Source organism: Anopheles bellator, chromosome 2 (genome assembly GCF_943735745.2).
Source record: "Anopheles bellator chromosome 2, idAnoBellAS_SP24_06.2, whole genome shotgun sequence".
NCBI classification, from domain to species: domain Eukaryota; kingdom Metazoa; phylum Arthropoda; class Insecta; order Diptera; family Culicidae; genus Anopheles; species Anopheles bellator.
This window is the reverse complement of record NC_071286.1, coordinates 44,401,246-44,420,711: the sequence shown is the minus strand read 5'-3', so window position 1 is coordinate 44,420,711 and position 19,466 is coordinate 44,401,246. Positions and strand designations below refer to the sequence as shown.

The window sequence follows — 19,466 nt, the reverse complement described above, 5'->3', positions numbered from 1 at the left end:
GCCTGGAGGAAAGTCTCCGAAAGTGCAGCCTATTATCTGCTCCGTTGAAGCACATCTCAAAGCACAATTTTGCAGGTGGCAAAAAGTTCCACAACTTCACACTTAACATTATTGTATGTGGGCTGTCCACACCTTGGACACTCCCAGCAACATCTTCTACCATTACCGCTCAACATCAAATAGGCATTCAAATTATTGGACTCGGCCTGCAGCAGGAGAGCGGCATTGGGTCGAATGTCACGGCGATAAAAGTGCAGTTGAAAGAAGGCCGGCTGCGAAAAGCACACGGAACCAAAAAGGGCGGACCGGCGGCTTCAAAAGGATGCGATGGCCTTGCAAGACATTCTCGCGAGTTCCGAAAAAGACACGCTGCAAGCGAGAAGTCGCCCAGCGGTAGTTTCAGCGCCAGCATTGCTTGGCAGCGTGGAGCAGTACAAGAAGACGACTCCAGACAACGCGACCGGAGAACGGGCCATTCGTAGCGTCAGTTTCAGCGTGCTTAGAAGTCCGACAATCGTTCCGAGATCGTTCCCTGCTTGAGAATTATATTTTATTTATGTGCAACAGCCCCGTGCACTCGGCAGCACTGGAGGCCGTGAATAGAATCACGGCAAAGCTGAGTCAAAGAAGGCCCCGTCCCCGTTGAAGACTGTTTGATGTCAAGCATTGTGCTGCTGTCGTACCGGATGAGCTGCCGTGCCGTGAATCTGATGAAACAATTTATTCAGAAGTGGACACAAGGGCTCCCAGCAGCCAACCTGGAAATATGAGCTCCCTTTTATTAAAAACTGGACTTTCATTTAATTTGGCTTTCCGTTACGGTGCCATTTTGTGTGCCTCAAAATTTGGATTCCACAAAATCAGTAACAAGAACAGAATACCCCAAGCTCCAGGCTACAGAATTTGCTTGTTACATATTACATGGTTTGAAACGGTGCGTACTGTAGAAAACCAGTGGCCTGATGGGAGATATTTGTTAAAATAATCGTCAGGCAACTGTTTTGGTTTGTAACTTACACGAAACTAATGGAGAACAAGATTATCGTGTTCCAAGTTATCGAACTCCAGCAACGCTTACCAGAAGGCAATTTAATTTGTATTCAAAAACTATCAAGTAAGGCTTGCCCGAAGGCAGCTAAAACATCAGCTAACCCAAAAACTGCACCTCAATCGAACAGCGTTGGAACAATCGAACCTCAACATCGGTAGAACCGGAAATTAACAAACGGAAAACGAGCTCTCTGCTCTCCGAAGTTTTGGGGCCGACCGAAGGAGTTATGGAACAACGTGGACCGTTTCCTAAGGAGCGTCATGAGCATCATCGACCTTTATGCTTCGTCCTGGCAAACACATCAAACTGACGTGATCTATTAAAGTAATTTGTAGCTCCCACAGCACGTCCCATCCAATGGGCGCCACGAAGCACCGGGCCGAAGCCGCAAACTTCGGTCCCGCGCGATGTGTATTTTCTTATGCCTTCTCCCAGTGTGTTTTTACTCCACCTACGTTACCGTTCAGGTTCTCGGAAGGCTGGTGGCAGGTTTATTTAAGACGAGAAGCCACTACACATCCGCCGGGAACCATAAGAGCCGGGGTAGCCAGCAAGCATGGGGTCGCCTTTCATTTATTCGCCAAAACTCTACACTTACAACCTCATCAAGTGCAGTAGGCGCTTGAGTCATGGTTTCGCTCCAAGGCCAAAGTTATGAGCCAGGAAAGTTGTTTTCTTCCTTGAATCAAAGAAGGCCGCCGGGCACAAGAACGGAAACCTTTGGTAGAAGACTCTAAGGAGGCGTCGGAATCAAAAGCTTAAGAAACAGAGTTCAAAATGTTTAATATCCTAAACGTACTGCAACTTTGACTGATAACCCCATCGGTGCTAGTCTCTTTTGCCTCAACTATTGATGAACGGACCATGCTGTCTTGCGTGACCATCAAAGACCAGCCCAGAAAATTGATAGCAGTCGGAGCCGTGTCGGCGGAGTGTTACTTATGGTTGAAGAGACGCGAGTGAATGAGTTATTGTGAGTTGTTGATATGTATCTCGCACAGAGCTGCAAAAAACATGGTCCAGAATCCACTTAGAACAAAAAAATCGATTCCTTCGAACAACCACTGGCGGGGTCCGACCGTCACGAAAAACCACATACTCGACGACCAGCGCGAAACTGCTCGAAACTAACCATAAATCAATCGAAATCACTTGTGTATATGTGTGTGTGTGTGTGTTTTTCTTTTTTTGCACCGTTTCCCACGCTCTCAATCTCTCTGTCTTGCAGATGTACTTCCTTCTGCACTCGATATATCATCCGGCACCGCCACCAACTCCATCTATCCGAACTTCTATCCCTCCGACATCATTGAAGATCCCCCGCCGACCAGCACTTACCCCTACTTCCTGTTTCCGTCGCGCAAGTACCCACCGTCCGCGTTCGGGGCCGCCATCTACAGCGCCACCGTGGACTACATTAATCTACCCGATGGCGCTTCCGGCCCCGGCAGCAACAGCTCCACCGGTGGTTCCGGCCACGAACAAGATCAATCCTCCTCCTCCTCCTCCTCCTCCTCGTCTTCTTCGTCCTTTTCATCCGTGCATCGACAGCACCCGGGCACGGAGCACAGCTATCGCACTAGATATGAGCACAATTCTGACACCTTGCACCACACCAAGCACCAAAGTACCACTCACAGTAGCCATAATGCACCGATCGCAAGCAGCGAGCACCACCCGGCACCGCCGCACAATCACAGCCGATCACAGCCGTGGCCCGATCAGCACCAGCCCGGTCAGCACCAGCACCAGCTGCCGCAGCACCATTACACGGAGAGCCGGTGGGACAGCATGTCCGTCCCAGCCGACCTCCACCAGCTACCGGAGACGGGTGAGGCCTCGTTAGCACTCTTAGCACTCCTTCTCATGCCTGTTCTACTCTCTTTCAGGGGGCCCCATCCGAGGCCGGGACACTGTTCCGAGTTCCGAGTTGATCCTGGCTGTTCCAAGTGTGTCTGCGTCTTGTGTTTGCTCTCTCTCTTCGCGATTGTTGTTCGGAAGTCGCCTCCGGGTGTCGTCCGTTTCGTTCGTGTATTTATTTTTTGCACACCGTCTCAATAGTTGTCAGAAGCGACGGACAGCAAACGGTGCAAGTAGCCCACTTGGGGAACGGTATCTGATTTTAGCTCAAGTTTTGCTTTGCTGTTTAATCTACACTCGCGCGAAAGTTGGAGACTCTCTCAGCCGAAACCCATCCAAAGTCGAGAACCCATCCAAACTCGTTGTAGGTCCGATTCGATTCGGAGAGTCCAACTGCGTTCTGGGCTGGGCTGGGCTGCTCCGACACACAGATCTCGCCGGCCAGGATCAACTCGAGCTCGTCTCAATGTGCTGCACTTCACAAACCTTTACGTAATCACCTGCACCTGTGGATGCCATTTTGTAAAAGACGCACAATCTCACAACTGTATAAGACGCACCGACTAGAACTCTATATACTATGCACCCTTCTGACGCACCTCCTCCTAACAAACATCGTCGGACGCACGCATGGCATGGCACCGATCAAACCGAGCACACCATTGCCACGATTTCAGGCATCACGCAACCTTTCATTCTTAAACATTGTTTTACTTTCACAGGGTTCCAGTGACGTTTCACAGCATAAGCAACGTTGCCATTTTAAATCTTAACGAAAGATACAGCCCGTACAGTTAATCAGAGTGCTCACTTCTTGCTACTGAAGCGTCACAGAGCAATGCACTTTCGTACTTTGTAAAACAATTGGCCTGTTCGGCGCCGTCTCTATCGATGAGGGTCATTTGATTTCTTACAAAGTACCGGGCGTCTCCATCGTCGAATGGAGGCGCCTGGTGCCTGTCTAGTAATGCCATAAAAGTAATGAGAAACATTGCTGCCACACGTCCGCTTTGGAACGGTGTGTTGATTTATGGCACTGTCGACATAATCACATTCCACTAATTAGTGGCTGATTCGACATCTGCGGCGTTTTCCACTGAAAGGCTCTGAACGGTTAGACGGTTAGAACTTCAAATCGAATCGATCCTCGAACGGCGATCCAGATCATATCGCACGTCGATTTTACTTGTCGTACGCCGCTGGGCACTAGCTAACGCCACAGCACACAGCCGTCCCGTTTTCGTCGACTAATGAATTGATTACACTTTCTGTCTAAATAATGATACTGCTCCATGCTCGCCCATAACAGGTGTCATTTAGCTCGTGGCGGTGATAAGTAACTGCACGCCGAGAGCGTTATCGCGCGCGCATTTGACTAACCCGTTGGTCCGGCACGGTGTTGTCGCTGCTAAATGATGTTGCGGCTCAATAATTGAAGGGACATTAAAGTGTTGTCACATGATTTAATTATGTAATGCCAATATTATGTCCTCCGCTCGTTGAGCACGGGTGGGCCTCGGGCTCATTAAAAAGGGGCACGGAAAGTACAATATTTCAACGTAATTTACTTTTACTGAACTCCGGTACTCCGGAACTCCAGAAGTCAGCTGACAGCGCTATCCAATAAATAACAAGTGCTGTCCCTTTTTCCTTTTTTCTTTATTTTTACCGAACCTTTTCCCCTGCGCGAAATAATTATTTTCAACCACCAAATGGTACGTGCCGACCAAGCTGACAATGCCGCGGCACACTAAATGACCAGCAGCCACACACACAGGCACGGGCAGAGGTTAAATTTACACTCCAAAAATGATAACTCACAATAGAGTGCAATTAGTTGATAAATTATTTCCAAATAGCCCCGCGGAGGCGGTCCGGTGCAACGCCCCGCCGGCGCCCATGGGGCGTAAATCAAACACCGTCACTAAATTCCGCAAGCGCGGCCACCGGAAGGGTGGCAGGCACAGAAAAAAGGGCGCGCTCAAAAGCCACACGTCAGTCGAAGGGTTTCCTTCCATTTTCACGATCGCATTGAACGAGAGCGAGAGGGAGAGAGTGAACTATAAAGTCCGTTCGCCAAACCGCACGAGTGTCAACGAAGCCCAGTGACGCTTTTGCAGGAATTGCAGCGATGGGACCCTTCGGACCCCCGCCATGTGTTCGACGTTTGATGTTCGATGGGGTGGTAGTTTACTCGGCGCGGCCAACCCACTGACCCCCGCCCCACGCACACTGTCGGAATCAAAAGTCGGAAGCAAAAAATAAACATCCTTCCCACGCGTTGCGGCCATGGCCAAACATCCCACCACCACCCACCATTCGGTCGTTCCTCTCACACAGCCACACTCACAAACACAGGCGCGCGTTCAGCACTGCAACCCAGCAAGTGACTATTTTTTGTTTGTTTTAATTTTACTGTCTCTCTCTCTCTCTCACTCAAACATACACCAACATCGCTCTTCCATCCTGCCCCCTCTTCCTCTCTGCCCAGTTCAGGCCTTTGGTGCACAATAAAACCGGGGAAAGCTCCACAGCACACAAGCACACCACCACTCACTGACACGCCGTCATCGTCGCCACAATGTCACTCTATTTCTCTCTCTCTCTTTCTTTCTCTTTCTCTCTATCTCATCGCTATCCTCACCACTACTACCAACCACCACTACCAACCACCACTACCACCACCACCACCACCACTGTTGCTCCTTCCATTCTTTGCGTCGTTGCAGTGCGGGCAATGGGTGTGGACGATAATTATCACCGGTTGCTGGACCAGAATATGGCGCTGATCGAGACGCCGCTGGTGGCGCCCTCGCACGCCTACTATCCGCAGCACTACAAGGCGGCACTCTATCCGTACAACGTCAGCGCCTACCACCAGCTGCACCAGCGCGGTCCGGTGGCCGGTGGCCACTTCGGTCCGGCCTGGGGCGCTCAGCCGCACCACCAGCACTCCCACCAGCACCAGCACGCCCACCAGCACCACCCACACCCGCACGACCTCGGCTGGGGTGGGGCTGGTGCCGGTGCTGGTGGTGACGGGGTCGACGGGTTCGATGCCGGAAGCTATCTGGCCGCCCCGGGAGGAGGGTCCTCTCCGGTCGACAATATTCTTATCAGTTTGAACGGTGACGGCGGCGACGGAGACGCGGCCATCGAGCTCGGGGGCACCAGCTACGAGCATACGGTGGACAAACAATGTAGGTACCTTCGACCACCACCCAACATGGCCCCATCAACCCCAGCGACGCCCTTCCGCCGATCTTCGGGTGTTGTTGTCCTTCTTCTTCTTCCTCTTCGTCGTTGTTGTTGGTGTTGTTGGCTGCACTGCTTTCTTGTCTGTCTATTCGTCTTCTTCATCTTCCCCGTCTTCTTCGGTTACTCGATGTCTGACTGGATTCTGACGTTTCGATATCACGATTTTGATGAGTGTGTCCACGCGATTTGCCTACTTCGATTGTTTCGAGTCCCTTTTCGATCCTCGATCGCTTCCTTCTCGTTGTCCAGGCTGGATGAATGTCCACAATGGGTTGGTGGTTTCAGATCGGGGTTTTCCCTCCAACCAGTCTAGCCCACCACCGTATCTCTCTGTCTCTCTCGGTCCGGGAAATCCAGGTATTGTTGTGGTCAATTAATGGGCGGTCATCGACATCATTGTAACGAGCCACTTTTTTCGGTTGGAACCATGCTGAGCCGGCCACTTTGGGGGCTCGGAACCGGATGCTGTGGGTAATGCGTGTGGTTAAAATAAAATCACCCACTTTGGCTCAGGAGCATTACGACCGTAACGCGACCGCAATGTCTATTGGACATCGTACCGCGCGCCCGGTTGATACCAAACTTGTTTGAACAACGAACCGTTGGCAGCGTACCTTGTACAGCGTGGCGTCAGATATTTTATTTATTTTTCCATTGTTTTTTTTTGTTTTTTTTATGTTATTCTGTTTTCTTTATGTGACCAACGTATAGCATATTGGACGCTAAAATAAGGAGAAATAAATTTTAAATAAACAACAACAAATGGCCTATGAAAGGATTTTTTCCTTATAACAAAAGGATTGAGCCGTGCACTATTCCTTCTAACTATCGAATGAATGAACTTCACGACTGTGCATCGTGGAAGATGCAAGATGAGGTGCCATTACCGCATTGTCGCGGGCTTCAACGGCTAGTATTGGAGTATATTGTAATACTGTGGCCGAAAAATAGCAAGAATGTACTTAAAAGTCAAAAACTATTTATTCTTCCTGCGGGAACAGACGATGCGTAACGTGCGCGTAGCAGAAGAGACCAATAAAGCACACTGTCTTTCGGGAAGATTTTCCCTACATACGTAACATCCTCATCGAAGTAGTCTCCAGGTGCAACAAACTTGTGCCAAAACGATTTCAAAACACGTCACAAAGTCTTCTTCCGGTATAGCTTCTTCAATGTGTACTTCGTTTCGGTTTCTATCTCTTCTACGGATTCAAAACGGTGTCGACGAAGCGGCCTCTTGAGTTTAGCGACTAGTCGAAGTTACATGGTGCTAAGTCGGGTGAATACGGTGGCTGCGGAACGATGTGGGTCGAGTTTGCGTGTACATAATCACAAAAATGTTATGCAAAAACATGCGGTTTTTGGTATCAATCGACATTGAACTTTTCTGAGGACCAAACGGTAACTTCAAACTGGTTTCCACTGATCCTTTCTATATTCAAACAAGGTCATCAAAGTCTTTGATTGTTTTAACGTGCAGCTAATGGCTGGTTCATGGCTGATGGTTAATGGTCGTCCTGTTCGTGTTTCATTTTTGACACTTTCCCAATTCTTTTTGAATACTTGCTACCACTTATAAACTCTTGCTTTCCATAGAGCTTGCTCACCGAAGACCTTTGGCAACATTTTCAACGTTTTTTGGCAGCAGAATTTGAATCTGCTCACAAAATTGAATGAAACTCACTGTTGACGTGGTTGAAAATCACTGTTTGCTGTTTACAAAAGGACTCATTTAGCAAACAGAGATGTTTGCAGAGTGAGTGTTTCAACAGAGTGTTTCAAACTTAGAAAGTAAAACATTTGTCCCTATCAGAATCATCAGCAAGTTTAAAATCGAAATTCTCTTTAATTTTGGTCATAGTGTTAGGTTATGCTCAATATTGTATTTGTGCTCTATTGCTAGTCTATGGATGATTATTTTATTCGTTCTCTATCGTAAAAGTCTTCTGATTGCTGATCCGGTTAGTGCTGACCAGCGCTTCGTTCTGTATAAGACGAGTAATCGAGAAATAAAAAGAGAAGAAAAGAGCACAATAATTATTATAAATACATATTCACAAAAGTTGATAACGCCTAACACGCGCTCTACGACGTAGGGTTTACAACTCAGGTCGAAGGTCCTTCTCGCAAAGTCACGTAAAATTTGAAGTTCATGGTTCTAAAATTCTGTCTTTGGTGCAGGCCAAAACCGCACAGCGGTTGTAGCGCCAAAGAAGAAGAAGGTTCTAAAATTCGTTGGTAGATTTCAATCACTGAACGATAATTCAAATATTCATATTCCTTTTCTGTACGGGTGCTCAAAATTCTGCTCGAAATTCTATAATGTATGTATGTTCAATCAATCGGCTTGCATGAGTTTTTGGAAAGTACATTAATTGATTAACAGCATACCAAATACGAATTGTGCTAACGCAAAGTATGTAAACTCAAAATTAGGTTTATCGATGAAACAGGAAATTAAAACAAAAAAAGGAATATTTCATAAAAATCACCATGCGAATATCACCAACCGTTGAAAAACTAGATTGAATTATTTACAAGAAAAGGATGTACAGGAAAAGACACACCAACCCTGGGAATCGTAAGGATCTATACGTCAAACAAAAAATGTCCCACGAAAGGATGCAAACGGAGATAAAGCCAAGCCCAAGCGCTAAAGAACCATCTCTCCGTGACGCATCGCTGGCCGTCGTCAACCCAGCCAGGGCGGGATGCGTGATTCGTTTTCCGGAACGTCCGCTCACTTTAAGACAAGACAAAAAATATTATCATTTCAATCCACGTCACGACGCTTTCTGTATCATTGATTTATTTTTGTTTTTGTTATGTCCTTTTTTGTTTTTCATTTCAACCCCCAAGTGAGTCGAATTTATTTGCAACTGGCTTCGTGTCGGAGGGGCCTGCTGCCAGAGCCGCGAGCGGATGAATTTATTTCCAACCGTAATTTATTTTCCCACCCCATCCTCATCTGTGCAATTTATTTCGATCGTCGCCGGCCCGGCTGCCAAACGTGAGCCTCGGTCCCGGATGCTGATTCAGTTGCGTTGGAATAATTTTAAATGTTGATATTTTTATTTGATCCGCCCGTGCTCGGTTGTGATATCCTCGAGGCGTGTAACAGAAATGACATTTTACCAGGAACGAGCGGTCTCAGCCTGCGGTTGCCGAGCGAGGCTTGGCGTGCCACCCCTGGATTACCCATTCCTCCCGGGTTAATCCGCCGATGATCTGTTGATTCAGTTTTGAACGAAAACGAGGTGTAAGGCCGTGGAAAGAGTCCAGCAAAAACGGAAACAATAAACGGAACAAACGTTTCCCGGACGATAGTGACGATGTGCTGGGTACTGATAATACGGATCGTATCGAGTGTGATGTCCATAGCCGAAGACCCCACATTCCGGCGTTCAACAGCAAATAGTGATCTACAAAGTGCAGTGCTGAAAGTCGAAGAAGTGGCAGTTATGTTGCGGTCTCTGTCTCAGTTGACGAAGGTTTTTCCTCTCGACTCGCTCGTTTCTCGTTCGATCACTTCGTTGCCGGCCGCACACAAACTACTGTTCCTCATTTTCCATTACGATACATTACATCTGTTTTGTAATTTTCCATGGTGGAAGGTAAGTTTCTCTGTTCCCTTGGTTATCCCGTCACAAATGGTGTTTTGGTTTTGTTCGGTCACATATTTTTTTAAAATCTCACACATGTACACTCGCAGCTAGCAGCTGCAAAGTCGAAAAATGGAATTAGCTAGCGTCTGTTTTCGGTTTTAATAACAGTTTATGTGTACGGTAATCGTTTTAACATTTTGTTAGTTTTTCGTTTCGATGTGGATGATCTGTAACACTTTTGATTTTGTATTTATTTTGTAATGTTTTTGCTTTTCGGAATCTTAATTTCAACAAACGAAAACATTCACCTAAAAAATGCACTTTTATTGCCTTTAACTAATCAGCTGCATAGAAGCTCTCGGCCAGTGCACTTGCAAATGGTTTTGATTAAAGCTATGATATGATCTAAGGCAAAACATGGCTTTCTGCGCGTAGTATAGAATTAGCGTATAGTAAATGTACAGGCGAATGAAGGAAGAAGCGATACCGGGAAACGCATCGACTCGGCTTCTATAATTGGCGAAAACTGCATTTTATGACACAATTTGACAGACAGTTCATGAAAGCAATGCTGAACCAAGCTGCCGAAAATAGTAGTGGTTGTTTACTATACTATAAAATTAAGTATTTGCAAGCAGAATAGAGATTCACTGTAAGGAACGAAAATTCAGTTTCAAAATTACATACCTCTGTACTATTAACAATATAAATTGCGAAACTATTCCTTAAAGTACCCATGCTCAAATGTCCTTTATTCCCAAAAGCATACTGAATTGGTTTTTATCCATTCGTCAAACTTGTCCAGTAATGTTGACATTACGATAAACATAGAAAAGAGCGTACTTTAGACCAGGGAAGCAGATCTACGTTGATAGCTCACCCATAATTTTACTATGAACTGGATATTTGCGCTGCAAGGCAACTTTTTTAATTAACAAACTGTCTTAAGAAACCATCTGTTTCAAGTAAGACTAATGAGAATTTTGAAAGTACACAGAATATTTGCACAACTAAGCCTGTCAGTCAGCTAGTTCATTAATCGTTTTAAATAGTGTTGTGACAACTCAACTATATCTCAAATCATCAACTACCGTCGGGTACCGTCAGGACATCTTCTCGCCAGATCTCGTTTTTATGTCCTTACCGAAAGGTAATTAATGGTGTTATTTTCACTCGGTTTTGGTGGATCGAAGCTCCGTAAATTCAGCGCTTTTCATTCAAATGAATGTCAAATGTCGCTAAAGTCCTTCGCTTCCCCCTGACAAAGCTGCCATGTTTTTGACCTCTTACTCGACACTCGGCTTCCGGTGAACGTGAAACAGCAGTGACTTCTTTCAACGGACTGTCGTTCCCCTTTCATGCCTACGTTATGTGGGGGTTATCGTTTTTGCTACGATTATGGCCCCCGATGCTGGTTGGTCCAATAAGCGGAGGGTAAAGTGCTTCAAAACGCTGCAACTTCACGGTATCGTAAATTACTCATTGCACAACAAAATAGCCAACTGTCGGTGGTTTGGTGTATTTCATTTTTTTACGGCCCTGCGCCGTATTTTAACGATACTTCTGAGGACATTCGTCTGGAGCGTCCTCATGGTATGTCCGGTTCGGTACCGAAAAGCCACTCGGCGGCCATCGAGTAGAAGCGAACGCCGGGCCATAGTTTGGCGATGGCTTCCGGTTGCCCCGGACCGTGCGCAAAGTAACAAGGTTTTCTTTCATCCACCAGCGACACGGTGCATTTCGGGAGCGTGTGTTATAAATCTGCCCGCAGGATATGGCACAATTTTCCACGTTCTACGAAGAAAATTTGCCTTCCGGTAATGTTTTTACTACGCCAAGTAAAAGTTCCCGTCGGAAGGAACGGCAGCTCTAACATGGCCCATGATTTACGAGAATTTTATTTCGGTTTGCCCGTCGATCGATTGGCCAGCTTTAAATAAGGTAAAACGACGGCAGCGCTATGCTTGCGTAACTGGAGCACTTTTTGTGGCAAGAAGCACTCATTCACACTTTATTGGAAGTATTTGGACAATGTTTTCTTCAATTTTTCCTGTTCCCCGCGGAAACAAATTGAATGGAAAAGCTCTTCTGAGTGTGTTAAAATGAACTTTCATTAATATGATGTTTTTGAACATCCCAAGTTTAATGGGTCATTGCCATCAAGAACCTGTTTAGTTCTGACATTCAGGTATCAAACTTTTATGGCCCAAAAAATCAAGCATGCTATTCGTAAACTCTTAAAGCGAAAGTAGAATGACGAGGCATATTTTGCAATAATGCTTTTAAAATAAATTTACCGTCTTCCAGCCAGTCTGGGATTTTGTCTGTGGTGCTTTGCAATAATTCGAGCCACAGTCTCACATTTTAAAATCCATTCAATAAAATCTTAAATCACCGCACATTGCCCTGCAAACGTTCATAAATCATCATAAGATTTATTAAAGACGTAGCTACCATCCGACCGAATCATCACATTGTTGCTTATCTTCACCTCCGAGACGAGATTGAAATGAAAGTCTTAAAATTTCACCTTTCGACCATGTTTTTCCCCAAGAAAAAACCCGGCATCGACGATGATTTATCCTCTTGAGTGCCTCTTCGTAGGTTGTTTCTGCGTCTGAATTCAATTACACCAAGAGATTGGCTCAGGCCGTTGACGGTGTGGATCTTTGGACTGGAACCTCTCCAGCTACCCCATGTGTCCAATTGAGTGCCCAAGTGTCACCGCGCCCCACCGCTATTACCGTCACGTTGTCAAGTCGCGCAAATGCGAGCAATGTGGTGGTGGTAGATTGAAATGCAAATTTATTTATTGAGTTTTTAATTTTCTCCTCATTAAAATTGTCACCGTCAACGTTTCCGCTCTGGCTTGCGTTTTTTTTTCGGCACTTCGCCTCCGCTAATACCCGCTCCCACCCGCTGCCGCCCAACATGGCTTCGCCTTCTCCCTTTCGGCTTCTACACTTCCGCCCAACGCTGTCAAGCCGGCTGTCACTGCTTCGGCGTTGTCACTTCCGTCTTCTGACCGTCTTCTTCTACTTCATTATAAAGTTCCTCTAAAATCTTGACCGCTGCACACACCGACACACACACCCACACGCCATACACACACACGTGCACGCAACGGAGTGCTATTCCCACGGGCAACTTCGAGAATTATCATCATCCGTCAGAGCCGCAGAGCGAAACCGTCAGCTGGGCGCTTCACCGGGCCAAGACGCCGGTCGGTGGCGTTTCCCGCTGCTCTTGGCATAAAATCACCACTTGGCGTACCGGCCCCTTTCCGGTGTCCCTGTGCCATCTGCCATTCCTACTCCAGCCATGGCGGCGTCAGCTGGGCCTCGGCGATTTGCAGTTAAATTTCTGATTTATGTTTTATTTATTAATATGCTTCCATTTGCTCGCCATGCCGAGGCATAAGGCAGGGCTAGTAATTAAAGCGATTTTCCCTTTAAAAAGGGGGATGATACTAGATGCTGGGGGACGAAACATATTGGATCACGGCTTCCAGCTACAGTTTTCCTTTAATCTTAAACATTTCCGAATGGGCGAAAAGTACAATTTAAGCGACATACGAAAATTTTTCCTCAAAATAAAAGTACTACTGTTTGGCCGAAGCCTTCAATTTCAATCCTGAACGCAGGCCAGTGGCATTGCAAATAGAAACCTTCATTGCGGATCATTTCATACGCTTCATCATTTACTATTACTACACCTGCACTTTAGAGAAGCTTCTATGCCTAGCCTAGACATTCTTCATTCAGCATTTGGCTTGTTCGTTTACGAGTTCCGTTGTTACGATTACTGTTGGTTTTTGTTCCTTACTTATGGCTTGAGTTACTGTTGCTGTTCGTGTTTTGTTTTGCTTCTGTTCTCAGTAGACGTTACCACTGTAAAGCTAAATATCTAAACACCTCCCGGCGCGTGGAAAGAAACAGAAAGGTATCGTTCGTTTGTCATCTGTTCGCGCATGAACGAGGACGAACGAGTGCGACATTTGGGTTTTGGGTCGCTCGCTTTAATCCTACAACTTCCGGAAGGGCGGGCCCCCTTCTAGAGAAGGTCATCCGGAAGTCGGATGATTGATTAGGACCATCCATGTTTCACTCTCTTCATTCGCTTTTGTTTCTGTGACACACTCATCACAATCGTCTGTCGGAACAGGTCAGTTGTCACATGCATACCGGCAGTTCCACTCTCGCTCCTACTGCCTCTCTCTCTCTCTCTCTCTATCTTTTTCTCTCTGTCTGTTTTACTGTTTTTCTGTCTCTCATTTTCTCCTCAGCAAATTACTCTCTATCTCGCTCATTCTGTAAACACTCTCTAAGGTGTCCGTAAGCAACGTTTCTCATTCTCTCTACTTTTGCCATTTTGTCGACACTAATTTGACACTAAACTTTGACCTCGACCGACGACCACTACCGACCAAACCTGGGCCAACCAATGGCCACGTTCCCGGTGTCCCGGTGCAGATGATTACATTCGCAGTCTCAGAATACCCATATTAACCGCCGCTGCCGGCCGCGTTACCCTTTTCTCGCCACACAGTCGGCTCCGATGACATCGAGGAGAAGGAGGCAGAAATGAGTTTTATTCATTTCCAAAGTACGTGCCATCTGGCGCTGGACGCGTGCCGCGATGACCAGGTCTGCTCGTCGGCCCTGAAGACGGTGCTGATGCACTGCGATCAGCACCGGTGCAATCGGAACGCCTGCATGGAGTCGCTGCAGCACTTCTACAAGAGCATCCACGACGATCTCAGCCTCGACATTGCGTTCTGTCTGTGCAGGTGAGTGACGGTCCAGGGTCCCGCTCCAGGGACCAGGTGTCTGATTCTTCACCTGTCTGTGCGCAGGAAAACGCCCAACCGGCACGATAGCTGCATGATCGCGCAGGAGAAGCTGCACCCGGTGTGTGCCCAGCGGCCCCCGGAGAGCCTCAGCCAGCCACAGCCGCAGTCTTCATCGGGCGCCAGCGGGGCCGTCCTGTACAATGCCCCGCCGGCGTGCCACGCGGTGGCCGAGCTGTGCCGCGAAGATGAAGACTGCCGGGCGCGGCTCGAGGTGTTCGAACAGTCCTGCGCGGTGGACAGTGTGACCAAGAAGTGTGCCGGAAAGACGAGCGCTTGCAGGCAGGCTATGCTTGGCATTCTGGGCACCCCGCTGAGGACGACCTGCGCCTGCCAGGGTTCCGATATGCAGCAGCTGTACGACTGTCTCGGGTGGCAGCGGCTGCTCTGGCTCAACCCATGCGTCGGTAGGTGGCTCCAGTTCTCCAGTTCCAGCAGCACACATCACCTAACCCTGGCTTGCCTTTGTTGCAGTGGAATCGCAAAAGGATTTCCATCTGAAGCGCCTGGCGGAACTCGGACTGCTGACGACCACGACGACGATGCAGACCACAACCAGCACGACCACGACCACCATGAGAACAACCCGCATGACTCTGCCGCCAACGCCACCACCGACGAAACCGAAACCGGTGGTAAACCGTCCCCTAGGTTTGGAGACTTTTCCACACTCTCACCTCGCTCTTGTTGCCCTGTTTCTCCACCCAGTACCGACCGAAGCCGACGGAGATCCATACGATCGAAACGAACTACGTGGAGACTCCCGATACGCGGCCGGAGACGCTACGTCAGAATCACAACGGGTTGATCGAGCGGACGGATTTGGACCCCGCGCGCCCAGACGAAGACGATCGTCGCCGTCCGAACCCGACGCCCAACGAGAAGGACGATGACGACGACGACGACGATGAAGATTCCGAGCGGCGGACAAACACAGTCCAGCGGCACGACGAGCAAGTTCTGCACGTCGTCAGTACGGAGGTTACCGAAATGGAAACGCTGCCCCCGACGACCACCACCACGACGACTACCACTGAGCCTACGACCACACCCGTTCCGATTCGTAAGTAGCGCACGGTGGAGCTGAAGTAGTCACGTACTGACCCTTGGTCCTTCACTCGTCCTGCAGGGTACTGCGTGGTCCAGCGATCGCATCAACCGGACCAGCTGATTGCTGAGGGCAAAAGTCGGCGGGTATGTTGTGCCTTCTTCCCAGGGATTCTGTGGCTCACTTCGCTGACACGCGGATTCTTTCACGTATTTTCACTTTCCCAGCTGTACATCCTGGATGACGCCGAGTGCAGTGAGCTGTGCACGTGCGGTGGCGGTGGAGAATCCTTGGCCCTGACCTGTCACGCCCTGTGCGTACCACTCGCACCCTGCCGGACGGCGCTCGCGTACTACAGCCACGCCGCACCGGCATACCAGGCGTTCCGGGGCCGCTGCCTCTGCTACTCGGGGCGCTTCATCTGCATGAGGCCACCGCCCGGCGAATATTTGCTGCCTGGTACGTTCGAAGAGTTACGACCCGGAAGGGCTAGCATTAACACTCGCACACCACACCCGGCAGGTGGCATCTTTCTATTACTAGGTTATAGTTCTACCGACGAAGCACTGTTAAGACCGCACACAAACTTAGGAGTACAGGATGCCGTACGTGCCCTTCAGCAGTACGTCCTGCAGCATATAGACAATTCGGTAAGTGGCACTATAGACCGCGGATTGATCGACTCGACGGCGTGGTTCATTGGCCCCATTTTTGCTGCTTTCAGACCCTTTGTACAATAACACTGTTCAACATCACCGAAGAGAACATCATCCTTTCGATACGGCTCCCGCTCGACCCGAAGCTCACGTCGATGCAGCTGCTAAAGCAGGAGAAGGTAATGGCGGTGGCCCCAAAATGCTCCAAACTCCAATGCTGATATTTGCCCTTCGCCCTTCGTCCCGTAGGATCAGTGCACGCGGATCCTCGAAACGATCAGCCATCAGATCAACACGCAGTACGTGGAGCTGTCGGCGCACCGGCTGCTCAGCATCTTCAAGATGGCCGAGGTGCAGATCGTTTGGCCCGAAATCAGCCATGCACGCCGCACGTATACGACTCCGTCGGTGGCCGTCAGCCTCGGGATGGTGGTGCTCACCGTGCTCGGCACCGTGCTGTTACCACCGTTCGTCCACCGCTGGAACCACCAGCAACGATGGCCAGCACAGCGACCCGTCACCACGTGACGTTTGACATCAGCCTAAGGTCAGCCAGTCGATCGTAACGGAGGGAAGACACCATCCCGGCCATGGATCTCCATGGCTCACAGTTCGGTTCACTCGAGAAAGGAGTGCTTTGTGAGTCCTGTGCGTGAGACCTGTAGAATACCTCTGAGTACTCGTTTCGAGCCATCGGAAAACAGTGTGCATGTGTGTGCATGTGTGTGCGTGTGTGTGCGTGTGGTTGTGTGTTATGGTTTGTTTTTTATCAAACCCCTAGCAACGTGGGAGAGCCTCCCGGGTTCCGGGAGATTGGAAGGTTACATTAATACGAAAACAAAACATCACTCCATATATTCGATACACTCTCGAAGGTGCTACTAATCATGCTTTACCCAAGTACTACACCGCTACTCATACTGACATAGCAGATAATACTAATAACTAATACCACTACTACTGTTGCCATCATTTTTCCGTTTTGTTTTGCTACCAACTGCGCTACGCCAAATACTCAGCCTCACACGCTCACTATTACTACTACAATTTGCTACTCAGTCACACCGTTGTGGCCGGAACGCATAGCTACGCTCGCCTACCTTCTTCTTACCACCTAATCCTATTGTTTTATGATCTGTAATCCGTACTTTTCGACCATCGGAAGCCTAGCACCACCTTCAGGTAGGGCGAGAGATACTGTGCTTAGGTTTGCTTAGCAAAAACGACGGGGGATTTGTGTGTAGCAATTTATAAACGTCGTGCGCATGAGTGTGATGAGCATCGAGGAGCTCGGTGCTGGTCCGTGGCCACGGATGGCGTGAATGGGGCGCGTGTAGAAATCTGTTCCATGGCTTACCATGACGTAGAGAGCGTAGTGCTACGGTTGGCGGTGCGACACTAGCGCCCCACCGCCACCCATTTGCATAAGTGTCGATCGTGTTAGCCTTGCGTGTGTACGTTACGTATGTACAGAGGAGAAATCTGCTGCAACAACAATAGTTCATTAGAGGCTCGTCGAAGCTGCGAAGGACGAAGGACGAATGTACAGCTGGTCAAAAGGGGCGTAGTTTTACTCCTACAGATCGATTGCACTTCGGATGGGGTTTAAACGCCCTTTACGGTAGAATCTAGCAAAAACGAGTGAGAGTTTCTATTCTTTTAACTATGGTGAAGCCCGTCCGTTCGTCCTCGTTCCAGTTGTGACCAGCGTGACGCTAAAGGTAGGTGTATTTCTTAAAATGGGATATACAGCCCTTTCTTTCTCGTGTGCTCAACAGCTGAGTTTCAAGTCTTTAATCTCTCGCTGCCAAATCTACGTCGCAGGCAAGGGTTAAAAAAAAAATTACCTAACAATAGTGACTTTAGGGATGATCTGAAAGGACCCAAAGTTGGATGCAACAATTTTTCCAAGTTGAGTGCGTTGAGAATCGGACGGTTAAAAAGATGTCTGTACCTGCCGATTGGGACTTCCCAGTTTTGCTGTTCTTTCTTCATTATCTTGTTTCGATACCAGGTAAATGATTTCGTCGAAAAAAGTCGAAAAAGAAATTATTTCGGTTTGCAAACCATCTCTGAAAGGGTTGTCAACCATGTCAACTTTTGTGCATGAAAATTACGTTTTGCGGGGATTATAAATTTTCGGCTACCTCTTGAAGAAAACTGCTTCGGAATTGCACCAATGTTTTTGGAAGATCGCAGTGCTTAAAGTGTTTCAAAAATTTCAAAATGGTGATTTTCACTTAATAAACCAAAAGCGTTTGAGTCCTTCGACGCTGATGCACCGGACTTCCTGGTGGAATGAGAAAGGTGTGATGCTTCACAGGCTCCTAAAACCTGATGAAAACGTTAATTCAGATCGATACTGACATTAAATGATCAATTTGAACCAATCAATTGGACCAACTAGCGACGGCATATTCTTTGGATAAAATAAAAATTTGCAGTAAAATTTAAAAAAATATTTTTTTGTTTAGAACAGTCCGATTCTCAACGCATAGACGTACACTCAAATGAAAGTGCATTAAAGCGCAAACCCACGAGGCTCTTTCTGGTTCATGAAAACATTCTGTTTGTCCTCAATGGTTTGTGGCTCAATTCTGGTTGTGGAATTAATTTGCCAACCTTGCAAACATATCAATCAGGCCACTGTTTTCCAACGCTATCAAAACGCTTGGTCCGTTGCTATCAGACGGTGCAGCCCTTACAATTGGTACCATTGAAAGCTTCCGCTAGTCCGGCTAAAACCTTTTCCAGGTGCACCGTTCTGCGTTTCATACATGTATTGCCGTGGCCTATTGAAAAGAGCCACCCAACATGCCATCCGTCACAGCGGATAAGAAGGGCATCGCGGTGGCCAAGCGGGGATACCGGAAACAAGCGTTGGAAAATCGTTCCATCGTTTAAAAACGGGCGAAAAAGAACACAAGAAACAAGTTCCGGCCATTCATCCAAACGCCGTCTCGGTGCGGAACCAACCCGAACACTCCGTAAACGCACGCCAGCGGAATGACGCGATAGTGTTCGGCCGTTCGACACACAGCATCACAGCGCCCGTCGCGAACAATGTCTCTTCCGTCACTACCAGTCAGGGCGGGTGCCTTTTTTCCGGCCTGAGCTGTACACTATCCACAGCGCAACT

At 48.1% G+C, this 19,466-nt stretch overlaps 1 protein-coding gene across 1 annotated transcript in view; it reads left to right on the top strand.

Annotated features, from left to right (window-relative positions):
* The window catches only part of LOC131207581 (uncharacterized), a 97,897-nt gene extending 81,042 nt beyond the window's left edge, over nt 1–16,855 (top strand). The window contains exons 6-16 of the mRNA XM_058200201.1: nt 2,280–2,882; nt 5,641–6,111; nt 14,323–14,563; nt 14,630–15,030; nt 15,098–15,258; nt 15,332–15,686; nt 15,753–15,817; nt 15,899–16,130; nt 16,194–16,321; nt 16,396–16,506; nt 16,577–16,855. Of these exons, the coding sequence (XP_058056184.1) occupies nt 2,280–2,882; nt 5,641–6,111; nt 14,323–14,563; nt 14,630–15,030; nt 15,098–15,258; nt 15,332–15,686; nt 15,753–15,817; nt 15,899–16,130; nt 16,194–16,321; nt 16,396–16,506; nt 16,577–16,855 (3,047 nt within the window). The remainder of the gene's footprint in view (nt 1–2,279; nt 2,883–5,640; nt 6,112–14,322; nt 14,564–14,629; nt 15,031–15,097; nt 15,259–15,331; nt 15,687–15,752; nt 15,818–15,898; nt 16,131–16,193; nt 16,322–16,395; nt 16,507–16,576) is intronic.
* Nucleotides 16,856–19,466: the final 2,611 nt, after the last annotated feature.